The 21,717-nt window shown below is 32.1% G+C and overlaps 1 protein-coding gene across 2 annotated transcripts in view; it reads right to left on the minus strand.

Annotated features, from left to right (window-relative positions):
- Window positions 1-21,717, minus strand: part of DST (dystonin) — a 591,073-nt gene that overhangs the window by 108,774 nt on the left and 460,582 nt on the right. For both annotated transcript variants that reach the window (XM_051997184.1, XM_051997185.1), the window contains 8 exons: window positions 20,068-20,224; window positions 18,747-18,873; window positions 16,852-16,914; window positions 14,632-14,867; window positions 13,562-13,691; window positions 8,747-8,946; window positions 6,534-7,029; window positions 3,141-4,612 (listed from right to left, as the gene is read on the minus strand). In XM_051997184.1, the coding sequence (XP_051853144.1) occupies window positions 3,141-4,612; window positions 6,534-7,029; window positions 8,747-8,946; window positions 13,562-13,691; window positions 14,632-14,867; window positions 16,852-16,914; window positions 18,747-18,873; window positions 20,068-20,224 (2,881 nt within the window). The remainder of the gene's footprint in view (window positions 1-3,140; window positions 4,613-6,533; window positions 7,030-8,746; window positions 8,947-13,561; window positions 13,692-14,631; window positions 14,868-16,851; window positions 16,915-18,746; window positions 18,874-20,067; window positions 20,225-21,717) is intronic.

Here is a 21,717-nt window from a genome sequence, read left to right on the forward strand (position 1 = left end):
GAGTATATGAACATCTAAATCCTTGGTTTACAAAGAATTCTAGATGCTTTAGTTTCATGGAATAGAAGCTCTCCAAAGATATGTGTAGGCTTCCAAAAGGATTTTTATTATTGAAGTTAAGGTTCAAAATGCCTAGAAATGTTAAAATATACATCTGAGCTGTGAACTAATTGTTTGCCAGTTGAATTCAGAAAAACACTACGGTAAAATCCAAGGATTTATTCACATCCATCATCATTGTTCCTGTTATTTTAGTTCATGATTTACATGAGCCAGTTCCTTAACTACTACTTGAATTTCAGACGGCTATTACTTTCTAGTCAATTTCTACTATTAAAGTATCTTGAGGGAAAGACTGGGTCTAAATTGCAGTATCTACAAACAACATTCAACAAGGCAAACAATATGAAGTCCCTTTACAAGATTAAGAGGAAGAATAAGAAGAAAAATCTCGTTTGCTATGAGGAAAAAAAAAAGAAGTGAAATATGAACACTAAACAACAATGACTTTAAACATTACATTACTGTTTTTCACTGGAGCTAATTATAAATAAACTGATGCTTTATGAACTGCTGACCTCACTTGACACAATTCTATATCTCTGTGGTAACCTTTGCTGATGTTTCAAATTTTAGTGAAATACATTTAAAAATTACCTAAGATATAAGGATTTGAAAACAAATTGGCTGTTTTGTTTCAACATGTTATTATTGGACCACAAATCAAATTTAAAGCATATATTTTTTAGCTATTTTTATTATCAAGATCCATTGAAATTAATCAATTCCTAATATTCTAAAATTAATAAAAAAGACACAAAATGCTAACTAATTTATATAATTTTTCTTAAAGTCCCTTAACTTTTGATCAATAAATAAATCTATATAAATGACTTGGTAAAAAAAATTATTCCTACTAATTACTTCTTTCCCAAAGGATGAGATCACTTTTTTCCTCAAATCACTTTGAAAACTATGAAAAACTTTGTGCACAATTGGGGGAAGATTCACCTTCATTCCATAGTATGTTTTGTTACTCACAGCTTAAAAGATTACTTTTAACAATAAATGAATTGCCTTTTCCTATACAAGTTCAAAAAATATCTGGATAAATTTAAGTCTCTTCATTTTAACTTTTACCATTAACCCACCCTCCCCCGAAAAAAAAAAAAAAAGTTAATATTGTCCTACAACCAAAACTGAAGCAATAGCTTCAAAGTTGCATCAGAAACTCCCATTTTTTAACCAAAAAATATTCCTACAAAATCTAGATCAAATGAGATATTCAAATCTGCAAAGCCAAGAACAGTACAACTGATAAGTAGTGTCATACTCTTATGAAAATGAAGTGTTTTAAAATTCACAGAATGTTAGCATTAGAGAAAACCTTAAGAGATTATTTGTCAAACCCCTTCATTTTATGGATAAACTGAACCCAAGAGAAATATGTGACTTCCCCAAGGTTAAATTATATGAGCAATATAGAGTTGAGATAGGAACTACACTTGTGATTTTATATATAGGGAATCCCCAATTGAAGAAAAATGCAGCTTGGCACTTTCTTTATAACATTTTGTATTATATTAGAACACTGAAAAATTTAACTATTTGCCCAGGGTGACAACCAGTATATGTCAGAGGAGGGACTTAAAACTCAGGTCTTCTTGGCCTAGTGGCCAGTTCTTTATGAACAAGGTAAAAGAAAATTAATGTGAGGTTTCTGCAAAGTTCACATTTGCTGGCATTATAACACGGTTAACAATTTGGAAAATATGTTATGGCCAGATAGCATGTTTCCTAACAGGAACTCCACTTTGAAAATAACAGGAATGTCATGGCTATGAAAGAGGAATATTTATGACATGCATCTGGAAAACTGAATGTTCTTTAAGCCAAACTTATTATCCTATCCATTAACTTAAATTCTCTGATACTGGTTGAACTATTTTGAATTACTAAACATATCATGCAACATGGTGTCACAAAAAAAAAAAATGGCCTACAGAGAAAAATAATTAAGTATAGCCTTAGTGTGTCCTGACTTATAAGGACTTATATGGAGAAAAGAAAACTAAAATACCACTATAAAGGATTTGATTTTGACTATATTTGGAACTCTATTGTATTTATGTTCTTTTCTGATAGGAAAGAAATTTTCACACTGTGGTTTTCATTTGTTTCCTCTTCATATATAAATGGTGTAATACACCTTCAAACATCCTTTAAAGGACATAGCATTTACATTATTGAGACTCTACTAGTATACGTGATATCTAAAATAGTATTCTTGATTCCCACAAGATAAATGTCTAATCATTAAGTGCCCTCTTTCATGCCCAGTGACCTCATTAGTCTATAGTCTTCTTTACACTGCTGAGTGGGCACTTCTCCTATCACTATCAGATGTAATGTCCATTAAGGACTAACTCAGTGAAGCAAGGGATAAGCAGGTTACTTGGAGTTTAAAATAGATGAACTCAATAAAAGCAGGAAACAGGAAGGATATTGGAGAAACAAAATCAAGAAGAATAAGAGGATAATGCAAAAAAATAATGAAAATGAAGTGAGAAATGCAGGAGGAGCCACAATTTATTCTAGAAGAGAATGTGGGAAAATAAAAAATAAGAAAATCAAGCTGGTTTGCTATAGAACAATAGAATGGATCCCAGTTATGAACCAAGGTATAAGGAGAACCAGGGAAGCTGAATGAAATCTGGCTAAGGACTTATCAGTGGATACTAAGAAGATTAGATTGTTTTCATGACTTCTAGGAATTTTCCTGTATCTTCTAGTACTCTGGATTTCTAAAGTTCCTTTGACTGTGTCCCACAAGGACTCAAATTCCTGAAATGACAGACTCCAGATGAACTGTGTTCTACTAGATTATCCCAGACCAACAAAGATTCACTGGGTTCACTTAATCTAGGACTCTGGATTGAGCGATTCAATCAACTGCTCTCTTCTCTACATCAGATAAACCTACTTCACCTAAATAACATAAGTCCATCACTATTTACAGTCAACTATGGTGCAACAGTTGCACTTACAGTCCATACAAAATAGAGAAGGCCCATGTCCACACTAATTAGAAATTGCTTCTCATAAAAATAAAAAGATACATAAAATGAAAATCTACCTACCTTGAACACATTAAGTTGTTGGTTGATTGTTTCCGTTTCCATTCCAACAGTGCCCTGTGACTCTTCGTGTTCTTCAGCTTTCTGGAGAAGATTATACATTTTTTCTAATTTGTTGTAAAATTCTTCAAGCCGGAAAATAGTCCCTTCAACTTCTTCCTCTCTAGCCTTTGCTCTGTCCAATAATTTATTGCACTGTTTGCTCAACGCTTCCAAGTCTCTTTTACTTCCAACAAGATCAGGGGATGCTTCCTCTGTGGCTAACATCATTTTACAGGTTTTATTGGCATTTTCATTGTCAGTGATAAGGTCTTCTAGTTTCTTTAGAAAGTTTTTGATATCACTCTTCTGCCTTTGCAGTGTGTCTCTATCTCTCCCCACTGAAGCCATGCTGTCCAGTTCATCATCAAACTCTGCAAACTGTGAAAACATTTCTCGGATGGTGTTCTGGAAATGACCAATGCCCTGAAGCTTTGTCTCCAAGAAAGAACATTTTTCTTCAACTTGCTGGCTGACTTCACTATGCTCATGTTCTAAAGATTCTGCCTCTAACAACAGATCTGAAGTTCCCTTTGAATCTGAAGCTTCCAGTACCAACTCCTGGGCAAACCTTTTGGCCAACTCTATCTGGGGCTTCAAAGACTGAAGTGATTTCTGCTGAGCCTGCATAACTGTTAAGTGTTTATTACTGCAAGCCTGAGGTCCTAAGGAATTATGAACTTCCAGCTGCTCCTTTACACACCTAAGTTGTCGGTGGGCTTCTCTGATATTCTCTTGGAACTCTCTAAGTTGCTGTGCCATGTTCTCCAAAGAATGTTTCTTACTATGGAGTTGTTCCGTGACCATGTCTACTTTCTGAATCAAAGTCTTATTCTCTTCTGTAACAACTTCTTTGTCTGTCTCACTGGCACTGAGCAAGCTATTTGTAGCGTTATTTAATAATTCTACCATTCCAAAACGTTGGTCCATTTCTTTCTGCAAAGTCTTCACTTTAGCGATCAATTTTTCTGTTTCCTCAGGATCTGGGCAAACTTCTATTTCCATTAGATTTTTTTGGCATTTGTCTAACCATGGCCTAAGGTTGTCTACATGTTCTCTGTACTTAAGGGCTTTCTCCAAACAATCATTCAGCTTCTCTTGTCTTTCTGTCATTTGTTTAATAAGACTATCCCAATTGGTTTTAATTGTGTTAAGCTGCAACTGCAAGTCAGCCTTTTCAGTCTCTTGGGTTTTTAATAACAAATTTTCACCTTCTGCAATAATTTTTTCATAAGAATCATAATGGTCAATCACAGCTTTCTTAAATTCTTTCTGCTCTTTAATTAATTCCTGTAAGACATCAAGTTTGGCTGATATGGGGTGAAATTGGTTTTGTTCTTCTTTCTTTTTGCCCAGCCAAGCCTGAAAATCTTTAGACATTTGCTGAAACTGATGGGAGCTGGCATATGCTGACTGAAGTTGCTGAACATGATTTCCTGCAAAGAACATCACAGATTAATTTTATTTTGTCACAAGACATTGACTAAATGTGTAAAAATTAACATTTGAATCAAAGAAAAAATAACAAAAATGAGATAAACATCCAGGATACTTTAAAATAATGGGTCAGCTAGATAGTGCAGGATAGAGCACCAGCCTTGGAATCAGGAGGACCTGAGTCCAAATCTGACCTCAGACACCTAAAACTTCCTAGGTGTGAGATGTTGGACAACTTACTTAACCCCAATTCCTCACAAAAGAAAAAAAAAAGGCTAAATATATAAGTGAATGAATGAATGAATAAACAAATAAATAGGGATCTTCTGCTATTTTATCTCTGAGTAACACTGACTACCCAGAATAGGCCTAATCAAGGAAGAAAGAAAGGAAATAGGTCCTGAAATAATTTCACAGTGATGACAAGGGCAGAAGAGTGTGGAGAGGAAGATATATGTGAAATGACAAAGTAGTAGAGTATTTGGAACTGTACCAAATGCCACTCAGTTTCTGTAAGTCAGAACCAAGGCTTCCTAACACTATTTTTTATTGTGGTGATTTTTGCTTGTTTGTTTTTATCTAATATTTGCATAAAGCTTACTGTGTACCAATCAATGTGCTGAAGCATTTTATAATCATCTCTTTTGAGCTTTATAATAAGCCTGGAAGGTAGGTATGCTATTATTATCTTCATTTTACAGATGAAGAAACCAAGGCAAAAAAAAAAAAAAAAAGAGTTAACTGACTTACTTGTCCAGGATCATACAACAAGTATTTAAAAAGCTGGATTTGAACTTGGGTTTTCCTGACCCAAAGCTCATTTGCTCTGTTCACTGTATTACCTAGCTATACTAAATGAATTGCCTGTAACTCATCAATAAAGGAGAGCAAATAATGATCTGATACTGTAAAGAAAATGATCAGTATTTAAATTATAGTCTGCTTAATTTTTAATAATGTTTAATCACTGTCACAATGAATGTTAAACAATAAATATTTATTACAAACTATGTTCCACACAGGCTAAATAATTAGAGAGAAATTTTTTTTCTTTTGCTGCTCTACTAGGCCTTTCTGCCCAGAGTTCACTTCTGCTTGCCCTGGGGAAAATCTAGATATGTTCTTGCCACCAGCAGATAAACAAGGGAGCACAAAAATGTCAGGAAAAAAAAAATCCTTCATTCAAAATATTCCTACATAAGTATTCTTTGATAACAACCATCCTAAAACACAAAGACATGAAGTAGATTCTTTTATAGTCGGTTTTGTTTCACTGTCTGTTATAAGAGGTTTTATCAGAAAACAAAGGTGTTTTACAACTGTCTCAGACACAATAATTTAGCAGCAACCTGCAATCTCAACAAAAAAGTGTTATTTCTCATATATGTATGTGTGTGTATGTTCACATATATGTCTGTGTATATGTGTGTCTGTGTGTATATATATGCATATATATGTGTGTCTGTGTATAGATAAAATCACATCAACATAGTAAAAGACTAGGACTATGTTCTACAGTGAAAAACATATCCTGAGGGCTTTAGGAATTACAGTGATCTAGGAATTATACCTTTTGCATAGTTTTGTCTTCTCTTTTATTGTAATGGTTGAGCAAGTTCTTTTGTTTTGTTTTTGTGTGTATGGTTGTTTTTGGAGACAATCAAGATTAAGTGACTTACCTAGGGTCACATAACTAGTGAATGTTTGAGGCTACATTTGAACTCAGGCCCTCCTGACACCAGAGCTAATACTCTATCACTGTATCACCTAGCTACCCCGCAAGTTCTTTTTATGTCCTAAGGATGAATGGCAAGAGAAAATAAATAGTATATGTTTTTGTTTTTCTCCTTTCTCCCCATCCCCAATTATAAGATGGCAAAAATACAGAGACATACATTTATTTAATTAAAACCCACAAACCTGATTTTTGTTCAATATTTTTAAACACTTTTAAAATTCCTTCTAGCTGTCTACTGAGTTCTGCTTTCAAGTACTCTTCTCCAACCAGTGCTGACAACTCTTCACAGAGGGTCTGAGCCATTTTAATATTCTTCATTTCCTGTTCTACTTCCTGTTTCATTTTTTGAGCTGTTTCCAACTGCTGTTCCATGGCATCAGGGTGTGTGCTTACAGCCAGACTATTGCTGAGTTTATTATCCAAATCACTTAGTTTATCAGAAAGGTTTCTCAGCAGGCTTTGATACTGGGTGCTTTTAACAATGCCTTGGTCAATCCGGTCACATCTGTCACTCAATTGTCCTGTCAGGCTATCCCACTTTTGGGACACAACTGTCAGCTGTTCTTTCACAGTTCCATGCAGGGGATGGTGTTCACCTGGTTTGCTTAGAATACTCTGACCTGTTGTAGTTAACTGTTCATATTGAGGTTTCCGGGTATCAAATTCTTTTAGTAGAATCTGGGATAAAAGAGAGGAAAAACTGATTTACTATAGTAAATAGAATATCAAATTTCCAAACTAACAAAAACAATTCTACTAATAATTAAATATTTCTATATGTGATTTTTGAGGGTTTTTCTCTCTCTGAATATTCCATATCATAACAGTATTTTTTAAATTAACAATTAATAGCATTACCCAAAGATAATATACTTTGACTATCATGACAACATGAAAATAAAATTCAGTTATAAATTTTGCTCTTTTAAATAGAGGGAAAAAAGACCAAAATATGAATTTTTATATATCAAATTAATATGGAAAAATTAATAGTTAAAAGGAAAATAGGGCATTGGGTAGAAAAGATGCTATAAAGTAAATAATATGTTTCCAATGAAATAGATTAAGACACATGAAAAATCATTTCTGAAAGTTTACATGATAGGAAATACATAGCAACGATTTTGAAATGCATTTTAATACATTCTAACATTTAGATAAATTTATAAAATATTAGATATATATTGAGAGGGATTGTAGCATATGAGAAAAGAGCTGCTATTAGAACCAAGATTGATATTCACTGGCTATGTGGCTCCAAGCAAGTCACTTAAACTTTCTGTATTTTAAACAACTCTCTAAGACTTAAGTTTCAGAGAAAGCACTATAATGCATTAGTACATGAAATTTTTTCCTCTGCAATTTCCTAAACCAATGAATCACAAGGTATAATGTATATATACATATAAGCATATATGTGTGTATGGACATATATATGTGATAAAAATTCATTGCTATTCTTATTTATTCCTGGGACCCAGGATTAAAGAAGGGCCCAAGTCATGCTGTTCATAGAGGAAAATGCCACTATGCTAATTTCACTTTGCAAACCATTCCAATAAGTTCTTCCTTTAAGTACTGTCAAGTTTATCTTAAAAACACTAGTTAGCTACAAGATATGGCTGCCTCCTGGTTACCTGCACGTTTAAATTAGAAAAACCCAATAATCCAGGTTCTTATCTTCTAATGTTTTCCCTCTACACAGATGAAATCTAATCATGAGGTATGACTATCCAATAAAAATTCCGGTTTGCCTGTATACCTTACAAAATAGGACTCACTGCTTCACAACACAAATTTCTACACACTGATTCTCACTACCACAAAATGTGCTTCTGCTATTCTAACTTTAATGTCTTTTGCTTGTGGATTTATGTGCCTTTTGATTTGTCTAATTCTAACCAGCTGTGTTCAGAAGTCCTTCCTTTCCAATCTTAAAAATTTCCCTTTCCCTTCTCATTCTGTTCATCTCTTCTCAGTACTTATGTTCTGTTGGTTTTAAGAACTGTATTATCCACAACCATAATCAAATGAATAAAACCTCAAAGGAACAATTTCTAAACAGTAAAAATTGTGTACTTCAGCTCCACATAAAAATGTCATTAGCTGTTTACATGCTCAGATGAATAAAACTTCAAAGGAACTCACTTAAATGTAGTATGAATAAACTATAACATAGATGTAACAATAGCTTTCCTAAGCTTACTCAGATAAGCAGGTAGATTTTCCCAGGACAGAAACTGCACAATTTTAGTTCCTTCAGTATTCCAGTCATTTCTTGAGGTTGTTTTAGACATTAGCATTTACAATGCCATGTTAAAGTGTTCACAATGAAAAGACTTTTATTTTAAACAAATGTTATTACAACATCAAGGAGTTATTAGGTAATATTTACCTGGACTTGCTGTTTCTGTGTATTAAGCATGTTTGGGTCAATAGATAAAGGCCCAAGCACAGAAACCATCAGTTCTTTTTCTACAAGCCACTGCTTTAATTGAGCTTCCACAGTCTGGAACTGGGTTAGGTTATTTGAGGATTCCTCTAGCTTTTGTTGTCTATCAGCTGTTAACTGATTGAGTTGTTTCCATTTGGAATCTAAAAGAAAATAGCAAAGAATTAAATCAACATTTTCACTTATTCTATTAGTGTCATATGGTATGCGTATTATGTGATGCTGTAAAATGTCTGAAAGGATGTACAACAGAAATCTGCTTTTGGCTTCATGTTCACTTTTCTAATTGACCCAGGATCTAAACTACTGAAAAATAAAAAATTTTTCAAATGTAGGTTTCAAAGCCCTGTTTGGTTCCATGTCAATTTCACTATCTGAAGAAAGAGAAGACATTGAGCCCATTTTGCAGAGATCACAAGATACAAAAGATACTCAGATCAAATAAGGTTGTAAAACTTCTTTCCTTCCAAAAACATAAGCATAAGAATTCTTATTTGTACTATAAATACATATATCCTTTTTTAAAAAAAAAAACTCATGGTTTTAATTAGCACCTTACTACAAATCATTTTCTAACATGACTATATAACCTACAATCTGCTAGAGATTTACATTTAGATGACTAGGATCATCTCAAACTCCAAATACCTAAAATCAGTCTAATTTTCCCAACATTGGTTTTTCTATTAATATTCCTATTCCTCTCAATAACAACTCCATGTTTCCAATCACTACAGTTTGAAGCTTCAGAATCACTTTTGATTGTTCCTTTCCTTTCTTTTATAACCTCAATCAATCACCAATTTAACATAGTACTTGCAGTTCAAAAAAGAATGGATTCCAATTCTGGTTCTGCTCCATACAGACTATGATTTCCAGGGCAAGCCACTTAACCTTTCATTCTTAAGTTTCCTTAGTTGTAAAACAATGATAATAACACTTGCCATATGGCCTACATATTATTGTTGGGAGGAAAGAATTTTTCAAATCTGAATGTTCTCTAAATCCAGGGTATTATTATTGCTATTATCTGTTTTTCTTTAGGAAACTTTAAAGAGAAAAGCATCAATAGTTGTGGGGGAGAAGGGGACTAAATAGAAAGGCTTCTTTCAATGGCTCAACCTCCACAGCCTCCTCCATGAAGCATTTTCTGACCAGACCTGCCCATCCCTGAGTGACTGCTTCCTCTAAAATAACAGCTTTGGTGACTATACCAGGAGTCTATATTGATTAATTTGTTTACTTGGCACACAATAGAAGCTTAATAACTATCTATTGAATTAAACATAATTGGTTTCCTTTGTAATCCTCTGCATGCATTTAAAAACATTATTCTGAAAATCTATCCATAGGCTTAACTAGACTAACAAAGAGATCTATAACACAAACATTCTTATGAACCATCTGAATCTGAATCATCCATTTTGCAACTGTCATGTACTTCCTTGAACTCCCAAAGTTAAATTTTGTGTATGGCCCTCTTATAATCATGATAAAAAGTCCCTAAAGCATCCCTGACAATGTCTTGCATCTAGCAAATATTTTAAAAATATTAGCATATTTGATAGGTGCAAAATAGAGTACTTCTAAAAAATATTGAATGCCTTCTAAAAAGTGTAACATGGTTATTCGTGCCATTTAAGAAAAAGAAGAATGGTGAATGTTAGGATATATTTGGAAGAATTGTGCATGTTTGGCCTATATTAGATTGCTTGTTGTCTGGAGGAGGAGCGAGATGGAGAAAAAAGAAGAAAAATTTGTAGCATAGGGTTATCAAGGGATGAATGCTGAGGACTGCCTTTGCATGTATTTTGAAAAACAGAATGTTATTATTAAAAAAAAAAAAAAGGAAAAGTATGAGTTTCACACAAAGTTATTTCTTTTGTCAGAGAAAAAGAGCTCAATACACACTCAGTAAACATGGGGTTAGCTGGGGATCTGATTAACATTATCATAATATTATTTGACCGCTTTTATATGCAAGATAGATGACATTTACTTAAAAGAAATTTAACAGCCTCCAAAAACTGACATTATAATTAAAAGCCAATTTGGTAGTATAGAATTCAAATAAAATCAAAATGATAACATGAAATAAGAACAAGGAAATGGAATGACTTAAATTAGGGAGAAATGTATAAATAATTAGATAACACAAAAATTCCAACCCTTGAAATATCTGAAATTGAATTTAAATGAACATTGGAGGGTAGGTATTTTTTTTTTAAATCTCCCACTAGAATTTTTCATCTTTTAGTTTCTAAATTCCATATTCTTATGTCTTCTTTTTAACAGAGACCAACAATGCCCAAGAAAAAATCTGGACAAAGACAATAGATAAATTTGTAACTGATTATGAGTTAAGTCCATCAGTAAATTAAATTTTCATTTTTTCATGGCCCTAATTAATCTATAAAATATATGCATAACTTTATACTCTCATTATTCTGTCCAAATTCATAACATTCATCTTCTTATATACAAATTATCTCACATTTTGTTGTCTTTTTTCTAAACATATATATTATCTTGGAAATATATTCAATTACCTTTGTTTACTGACTTTTCCTTATAATTGAAACAAAAGAGATCAGTGGTTTAGCAAAAGCTTCACTACAGAATAATACCTAATAAGATTTTATAAGATAGATTTGTACTTTATAAATTAACCTTGGACACTAGAGTATAACAACCACTTACAAAAACTGGTACTGGAAAGAAGCATGTATATTTAGAAAAAACAAGAAAGCTCTGTGTGAGGAACTCATGTGAAGAGAGATTTTGTTTCAAATACTAACAATGAAAATTGTCCAAAAATTGAACAGGATCCTCTGTGAGGTAGTGAGTTCTCTGTAAATATTAAAGCAGAGTTAAAGTTTATCAGGAACACTATAGAGGAGTTAGTATTAACAGGAAGAGACGTAGTCTCTTACCTCTCAAGTCCCTTTCCTATTTTAAGATCTGTAAATTTGCAACAATCAATAATTTCTTAATTATTTCAGGAGTAGAATCTTAGAGGAGGCAAAAATTATATCTCAAATGAGACCAAATCTTGATTTTGATTCAGAATGATAGGAGGCACACAGATAGTGTGCTGGACCTAATATCAGGAAGACTGAGGTAACAGACGCTTACCACACATGACACTGCCCAAGTCACTTAATCTCTGCCTGCCTTAGTTTCCCCAGCTGTAAAATGAGAATAAGAATATAGCACCTACCTATCGGGAATGCTGAGAAAAAAAATGAGATAATATTTGTAAAGAACTTTATAAATCTTCAAGTTCCATATAAATGCCAGTTATTAAAGGAAGCACAAAAGCACAGTACAGGAACAAGGGAAAAGTTGGAACCAAGAAGAGTAGAAGGTTTATGTTACCATGTCGCATTTATTAAGTTCTTCTTAACCTTAATGTTCACAAAGTGCCTGGGAAACACTGCCCGAATTAAATGTAAATAGAGGGCTAAGTTTTGTTTGTATGTTTGTATATATGTTAAATAATTAGATCTGTGTAGATTTCTGCTACCAATTATCACATAGAGGTAAAACTTGCTTAGTTTTCAGAGTATTCTAATGGTAGGCAAACTGCTCAATGATAAAAATACAGACAAAGGTAAAGTTATTTTATATAAGAGAGTACGCATCAAAAGACTCAGATCCAAATAAGTTGATTCCTATAGTTGATTAATACTTTCACGATAGAACTAAACATAAAGTTCTCATAATACTTTCATGATGAAACTAAACATAAAGTTCTCAAAGTATCTCATTACTATCAACTCATTCATCTTTGTATTATCCCTATATGTTTTTGATATATCTGTATATGTGTATGTGCTTATACACACATATGTAAATTTTGATGGTAGTAGTAGCTTGAATTTATATAGCATTTTAAGGTTTGCAAAATGTTTTACATAAATTATCTCATTTGATCTTCACAACAATCTTGGGAGATAGGAGCTATCACCATTTTACATATAAGGAAATCAAGGCTGGAAAAGATTAAGTGACTTGCTAAGGGATACCACAAAATTAGTGTAGGAGTTGGAATCTGAACTCAGATCTTTTTTAACTACCAAGTCTACTACACCTCCTACCTGTATTTTCAGAAAATCAGTATGTAAAGTGAAATATGCAGCAAAAAATTTGTAAAATGCAGATCCATACCTTGTTACTGAAAATCATTTGCTCTTTATAAGTCTAGACACATCTACTACATCACTGAAACAATTTAAATAAGTAAATAAATCTCAATCTAAATAAAAATAGTCTTTTTAAAAATTATCTTCGAATTAATCATTGATATTATGAAAGAAGTACCCGATTAAATCATAGGATACTATAAATGAGAAAATGAAAAAAAAAAAAAAAAAGAGTAAACCTAGAATCACCTTCAATTAAGTATTTAAATTTTTTTCTAAATGTCAAAAAGCTAGAAAAAAGAAAATAACACTATTATAACTATTTTACCATTGACAAAAATATACTCCATCCTAAGTATCTATCTAATTTATATCCACTGTCTTTTAGAAACAAGGGAGTTATTGAACTTGATGTGACAACAATCTGCTCATTTTCATCCCAATTTCCTTTAAAGTTACCCTTCTAAAGATAGGAAAATAAGCATGAGAGAAAACACTAAAAGACTATTTATGTGGATGGGTGCTTTTAATGTTTTCTGATAAAAATAATGTTAAAAACACAAAACCCTCTGGTTAGTATCTTCAAACTAACAATATAATTCCTTTACCATACCTATCTCCGACAACATCTGTCTCCATTTGGGTGCCTCAGGAGAGTCTGGGTTCTGTTCCATCAAATCTGTCAATTTGTCTTTCAGCTCCTGCACTTTATTCATATTTTGTTTCAATTCTGTTTCAATTGTCTGCCAAAGTGAGGAGGAAAGTCATTGTTAAATTTTGATTAAATCAAACTACACTTGAAAATATAATCAAGTAACTTAATTGTGTAATATGATCTAAAGGGAAAAAAAACCGCCATTCAGCAGGTGGTCTAGTGCCATTGCTAATGGCTCAAATGAAGGATGTATGTATTTAAAAAGAAATTAGGATAGTAGAGATGATGACATCTCTACAATAAAAAGAGCACTTGCTACTATCAGCAATAACAAACAACCATTTATTATGTGCTTATTAATTGGAAAGTACTCAAGAATACTGTAATAAATATGAAAGAATCTCTGAAATCCAGGGCCTTGCCATCTACTGTGAGGAATACTAATCAATCAATTAATTAAAAGGGAAGAAAAAACAAATACTAAATTTGATAAATGCTCAAGATTTCCCAAAAAAAGAATAAGATCTTTATTCTGCCAGAGATATCTTCACTATTAGCTTTAAAAATACATTATAGAGACAACAAAATAAAATATTTTGATCTGTGTAGATTTCTGCAGCCAGTATAACACAAAGGTAAAACTTGCTTAGTTTTCAGAGTATTCTAATAGTAGACAAACTGCTCAATGATAAAAATATAGCAAAGGTAAAGTTGTTTCATATAAGAGAGTAAGCATTAAAAGATTCAGATTCAATAAGTTGATTTCTATAGTTGATTAATACTTTCACATTGGAACTAAACATAAAGTTCTCAAAGTCTCTCATTACTATCAATTCATTCATCTTTGTATTATCTCTGTGCAAGAAGGTTAATTCTTATAACCACTCTCCATTATGAAACACAATTATCTATTATACTACTTATTAGTTTTGAAGTCACGGGGTTGGAAATATGACACAGAATGCCAAAATGCCAAAAATTTCTTGTGAAAACTAATCAATGAATATTATTTCATCAAAATGAATTACCTTATTCTGCTCAACTTGTGTCTTCACACCTTCACTATCTGTAGGAGTTGCATCCCATCCTGTTGCCTTTTTGTCCATTTTCCCTAACCACTGCAGCATTGAATTTGATTCTTCTTGAGCTTTTTGCAATATTGTGAGTTTGGCATCCAATTCAAAGATTTTATCCTTCAATGTAACTCCAAGATTTTCATAACTATTATTTATCTCAGCCATTTTCTTTTTAACAGATGTCAATTCTAGGAATTTTTTTAAAAGGATATAGTAAGTCTCCCAAATATATGTAGTCATTAAAGCAAAATTAGTTAAAATAAAATAACACATACGCTGTAATTTTCTCAATATTATAATTTCCTAATGGTGAAAAGAATACTGGGTTTCTAGCCAGAAGACCTTTACTAAATACCAAATATAGTTTTCTTTTAGTTTGATTCTAATTTACATAATTTCTCTTTGTTTTACCTATATGGTGGAATAGTAATTCAGACTACCTACCTCACAGGTTGTTGTAAGGACATAGATAATCCTCTTTCCCCCTGTTCCTACCCTCTGACTCCTTTTCTCTTCGTTCTCCGTGTACATCTATATATCTACATGGAGCCAAAAATATGTACTAAAGTACATAGTACTATTTAGACATAATGAATATATATGCATATATTTATATTTAATCTTATATCAAATTGCACTAACTGTGTGATTTTTTTATAAGACAGATAACCTACCTCTTAGTTTCTTCATCTGTAAATTGAAGGGGTTTAAAGGGGTTGGGGTTGATGAACTCTAACCTCTCTTTCAGCTCTAAATTTATGATTCTACAATCTACAACATTTACTTCATAGGTTCACTGTATCAGAAGAAATAATTTCAGATACTTTAAGTGATTCCTCTCTTCCCCCATTCTTCTTTCTCTCCCTAGCTGTTATTGCTTCTCCTTTTCTTTTTCCTTCTCCTCCTTCTCTTTCCCTTTCTCCTTCTTTGTCTCTCTATCTCTGTATGGAAACTTCATCCACTTATGAACATTAACAACTCATTTGTAACTTATGTTTTTAAAACTTCATAAAGTTTTGTACAGTTTAAGCATGTAGGGCACTGAATGATCAAAGGATTTTCCCAGAGTTAAATAGCTTATACTTAGCAGAAGAGAACTTGAGGCCCTGTATCTAACATATCATGCAGCTTCTCTTCTTTATGTATACCAAGTACTTAATAAGTAGTAGTTTCATTGGACTGAAAGGAAAAAATGTAAAAATTAAAATTCTGAGATTTTACAAGAAATAGAGCTTACTTATTACTTAGAGGCAGGGAGGGAATGCAACAATGAGCTTTTGAGTTAATAGGAAAAAAAGATTCCCATAGTATTAGAATTTCAGTAATGTCTTTATATACTCTTAAATTTTTATTTTTAATTGGTTTAGCCAAATCATATCCTAAGTCACTGCCATCTAGTCACCTGGTAAAGAAACCTTTTTTAAGCTGTTTCTCAGCTTCCCTTTCCATTCCCATGGACTCATTGCACAATAGGCAAAAAAGACAGAATGAAGTCATTTTCCTTTCTCAGATTGTCAAGGGTCACTGGGGTCTCATGACCAAGCCTTGTTACCTCATGCTACCTCCTTCCTCTCCCTCCTAAATGTATGGAGAACTTTTTATGAGTCTCTTGATTAAGAAATTCATTGTGCTCTGCACTAAGAGGAGTTTCCCTAGTGAGGCAGATTTGCTACCTTGTTATCTCAATTAAAGATGCTTTATTCCTCAACTCATGGCTTTGATTTATTTCATCAAAGCTTTACAGAACTGAGCCTGAAAGAATGTGTAGCATTTTAGTTAATAAAAACTAAAACTGGGAAACAATATTCAAAAGTGTTTACAATAGGCAATGGTATAGAGGCAGAAAAGTGTAACAAAGTATATATTAGAGCATAGAAGACAAAAAAATTAAGAAGTCCATTTTATTCAGTTGGCAGGAGTAAAACATTGAAGTTTGGGGTTTTGGGGGGGGAGGAGAACAATGGAGCCCTATGTTAGGAAAGTGAATCAGTATAGCTTTATGAAACTATCAAATTCATCTGGAATAATCCTCCACAGAAAAATTAAATATTAAAATAGGCAAAGTTAGAATCGAATCATTACCATTATTACAAATACAAACTGGCTTTTGTCTTCCAATAATGTAATCTTTCAAAAACTTTGTTAAAATATATAGTTTAAATTATTACTCACCTTTATTTGCCAAGAATTCCTTAGTATCTGAAGTTATTCCTTCACCATTTAATACTGTTCCACCTAAGAGAACAATCATAATATTCCAATTTTGAAAGAAAAAATTTCATAATTTTCCAGCAGAAATTAATATAGTCTACCTTACAAACTTTGTTCTTAATAGGTTTTTTAAAGAATTAATATTTAAGAATATAAAATACTGTCATCATTAATAAGTCAAAGTAAGAAACAAAAATTCAAGGGAGCTATATCATGTATACTTAGGACATGGAACCAATAATGACTTTAAATCAAAAAATTACATGTTCTATGTCACATTAAAACAGTTTGTAGTTAGTATGATTTACAGTGTGATATGCTAAAAAAGAAATTATACATCAGTAACATAGAAAGTAATGATACTTGTCTAACCCCTTTCAATAACCTCTCAATCAGTTTGAAATTCCAGCTCTGCTTACAATTATATAATTTTGATTATGTAATAATCTCTAAGCCATGGGCCTCTTTTTTCCTTATCTCTAAAAACTATATAATCCCTTAAGTTTCCTCTCATCCCTAAATCTTATGATTCTATGTACTACAGCAAGAAAAAAATATTATTTTAGCTGAGTTTCTGTATCCCAAAGTGATTTCTTAGATTTTACTCGAGTGCATGTGTGTGTGTGTATGTATGTATGTGTGCGTATATATACATGTGTATATATACGCACACATACATAAAACTAAACTTTATATTAATTTTTTTCTTCTGAATTGAAAATGCCACAAATATTTCACAAGGAGTAAAAACACAATGTGAATGTATAAGATCAATTTTTGCCTTAGTTAGAAACTGGCAAGATGTAGGAAAATAGGAATTAGAATTCTATCATTTAATTTAAAGTGTTCCAAGTATTGAAATAAGCCAAATTTATCTTAAAAAAAAAAAAAAAAAAAAAAAAAAAAAAACAACCCTTAGTCCTAAGTTGAGTGAATAGAATCTGACCAGGAAGGGAAAAAGAAATTATCACACCAAAATCTAAGATGAATCTTCCTTGCTCTAGGTTTAATGGAGCATAATTAATGGTTGCCTTGGAGAGGTCCAGCTGGAGAGTTAGTGTCACAATAGTGACAGCTGGAGGATGGACAAATTAGATAAATCACAGAAGAAATTTAGTAACCTTCAAAATAAAGATAAAACTTTCCATCTCATCAAGTCCTAGATTTTCTGGCATTGATAATGAAATAAATGTATTTTGCCTTAATAAAATATAAATCTGAAAATTATGTATTTTTTAAAAGAAAGGTTAAAAGTAACTTTTTTTTTTAAATTGGCTTAATTTTGAGCTATATAATTCACAGATGTCTAAAGCATTATGTAATTGTTTACTGTGGCTAAGCCACACATACTCAGACAGACTAGAGAAAAACAAGAAACCTACACTTTAAACAAAAGTAGCTGTTTTCTCCCTTTCTTCTCCTTTTCCTGAGAACAGAATTTTTTTTCTTTATGAAAACAAAGGCCAAAATCTAATTCAAACATCAGTATGACCTATCAATTTGACCTATCAGTTTGCCTACTTTAAAATCTGTCCTAATTTTTTAATTGAAAAAATATTTGTTGCTCTTTATTGCTTACATAAATTCACCGAACCACTTTTAATGGTACCTGTTAATAAAATGAAAATAAAAAGATTTTATTTTCAAAGTCTATTTGTATAGGTATATTGCTAACTAGCAAAAAAAAAATGGTTTTTATCAAGGATTTGGTGCATGTACAGGTATATTCTTTTGTGTTATTAATTTTCTGTTTTTATCTTCACAATTATTTTTATGCATTAATATGAAGGATAACAAAAATATCATGGCCATGAGGAATCAGTTCTTGGTTTAGAACATAACTGTAAAATACATACCTGATTTAATCACTGCTATTGCCTTTGTAGGGGAAGTCATAGCACTTATTAAGTTACATAATGATGTTCCTTTGTTGTTTACTTTCTGAATCTCTGGTGCTTTTGAGCTCCACTCCCCTTGTAATTTCTTGAAATGTAAAAACACATTATTTTTTCACCTTTGTTATATTTTCAAAGTTGCACATCCCTTTTCAATGTCTTAAATACATAGCAGGAGCAGTGATGGTGGACCCTGATCTGAAGGGGTGGATGGTAAAATGAGACAACATCTCAATTCTTTCCCATAATCCCACTGTGAGCAGTGAGAGAGGAATCACAACACAACTTATTCTGCTCCATTCCACAGAATGGAAGTTCTACTCGTACTAGCTGCCACTGTATTCCAAAAATAACTGTCAACTGTAAATCTAGCAAACTGTACTAGCTAACAGCCACCTTTCTGGGGTAAATGATATTGAATTTAAAGAAAAATGAATGAAAACACAGAGGCACACTTATTAATGAGCTTTCAAAAATTGATAAAAAGGGAGAATAAAAATTAATTTTAATTTTTCAGAATCCAGAAGAGAAAAATTTACTTAATAAGCTAGTGATAAGATCAGGCAATACTTATGCCAGAGAATATATAAACTATTATCTCTAAATTCCTTCTTTATAAAGGCTTACATATCTGCTGCAGGATGATGCAGAATAATGGGTATATTTGACAGTAACACATTTTTTTTCAAATGGAATGATATATAACTAAGAAGAATTTTGTAAAGTTGGTGAAGATAATCCATAGTTATCAAATTCTGAGTTCAGGCCCTGCCTCTGTCTGACACTAGCAATGGGATTCATAAGCTAGTTACTTAATTCCAAAAGATCACAAGCAATCAGTATCCTAAGACTATAAATTACAAAACAAAACAAAACAAAAAAACTTGCTAATCTGTATTAATGGAGGAAGTTTCTATAAATGTTCATTCTCTATACTGATGAAATAATAGATCAAGATAAAAAAAAATCCAACATAACTGAAGATTTAATGAGTAGGACAAAAGCTTTGGATCAGGAGAGAGTTCTTAATATTTCTTTCAAAGATTCGTTATTTCATTCATTCCTATTGTCCATCTACATGCAAATTCCTCTCGACTTAAAGGCTGAAAATCTGTTATTTCTAATGAATAGAACAAATTAATCTAAAATAATTATTTTAAACATAATAAGAATATATATACATTGTCTATCCAAACCAAAATACTCATCAGCATTAAGCACTTGTTAAGTAAAGATATAAAATGATATTTAACTATATTCCATCTAACATGCATTAATTCACCTTAGTTTCTTCCAAAGATTTCTTTAAATCATCTATACCCATTGATGGTTGAATGATGGTAATTTTTTCTGTGGTTTCTTCCATCCATGTCTTTAAGTATTTGACAAGGAGCTGAAACGTTTCTGTTTGTTCTTGACAGGAAGATATTGCTTCTTTTCTAAACAAACAAAAACCACAGAATGGTTTTTTTTTTAAATAATAACAACATATTCCAGATGAATGTGGATGGCCTTTATCAGCAATATTTCTGACAAAAGGTATCACCATGGCCATGCAATTGTTAAATCAAATATAACAGAACAAACAGCTATGCAGCTGTCTAAATTCTAGTTTCTGGTCTACTCAACATTTTGAATTTTCAGGTCAGCATCATCTGTCCAGTTCAGGGCTTCCTTGGAAGCAAGAGGCAAAAAGTGATATTTAAGCAGCAGCATCTCAATTTCAAGGAAGAGGGAAATGTCTAATAATATACATTCAATAGAACCACAATGGGACAAATTAATCTTAGATTTCCATTAGTTTGAGGACTGTACTTTACAAGGTGTAGGAGATAAGCATTTATTTCCACCTGAGGATGAGTGCAGCTATAATTGTGGTCCAGTAAAAAGAAGGAATAATAGTACTTTCTAGATCTACATTATGTAGAAAGTCAATCTAACCAAACTTATCTATTTCCCAACCTGGATAAAGTTTGGACTTTGGTTGTGATTGGGTCAACCCTATGCTATAAATAAGACCTATCTATTCCATAGAAGTTATTATTCTTTCTTTGTGAGACAATGAGGTTTCATTTTATTTTCTCTTAAACATTATTACTGTTGTGTAAACTAGGTACATATTTTTAGAAGCTAAGTAGACTGATTCAGAAATCTAAATTGAATTTATAGAAATATTAGAAATCATTATTCCAACAGAGAATGAGAAAACTGGGAAAATATCTACAAATTTTACAAATTTGTCCTCCCAAATCAGCTGTCTTTGTAAAGTCAGACTATTGACTGGATATATCAAATGTTAAAAATAACAACAATTTACAACTCAAAGGACAAGAAAAAGGAGGAAAAGCATTGTAAAAGCTTTAATTCAATCTAAACAAGCTGTTGACTCTGGGAAAATGGATAAAGGTAAAGACATCAATTCTGATTATCATTACTTCTTACAGAAATTAACCAAAGCAAAGCAATCACAACTACAATAAGTTTGATATAGTTTATAAACAACCTTGATTAATAAGCATTTGATCTCCCTGTCAAGTAGAAAGATGCAGCATCAAAGTGTAACCATCAGTTTAAAATACAAGTTAATTTACAACAAACTTGTCCAGATTTGAACAGGAAGAAAAGAGTAGGTTAGATAGAATATGAAAGGGCTATGTAATACAATCAATGACCCCAAATTGCTCCCTAATTTAAAAACCCTTAATTTTAATATTAATTTTCTCTCAATCTTTATGTGAAAAAAAATGGAGTAGAACATTAAAAGTCTTAAGAAGCATGGTATGGGAGCCAGTCCTCCTTAAAAACAACTTAGGGATAAAATTAGGAGGACTATACTTGTCTATCACCATGTTTTATGTAATATGGGTATTCTCTCCAAGAGTACAGACCAGAAACCAAATACATTTCCCTAATTTGTACTACTACTCTCTAT

This window comes from Antechinus flavipes, chromosome 4 (assembly GCF_016432865.1).
Source record: "Antechinus flavipes isolate AdamAnt ecotype Samford, QLD, Australia chromosome 4, AdamAnt_v2, whole genome shotgun sequence".
NCBI classification, from domain to species: Eukaryota; Metazoa; Chordata; class Mammalia; order Dasyuromorphia; family Dasyuridae; genus Antechinus; species Antechinus flavipes.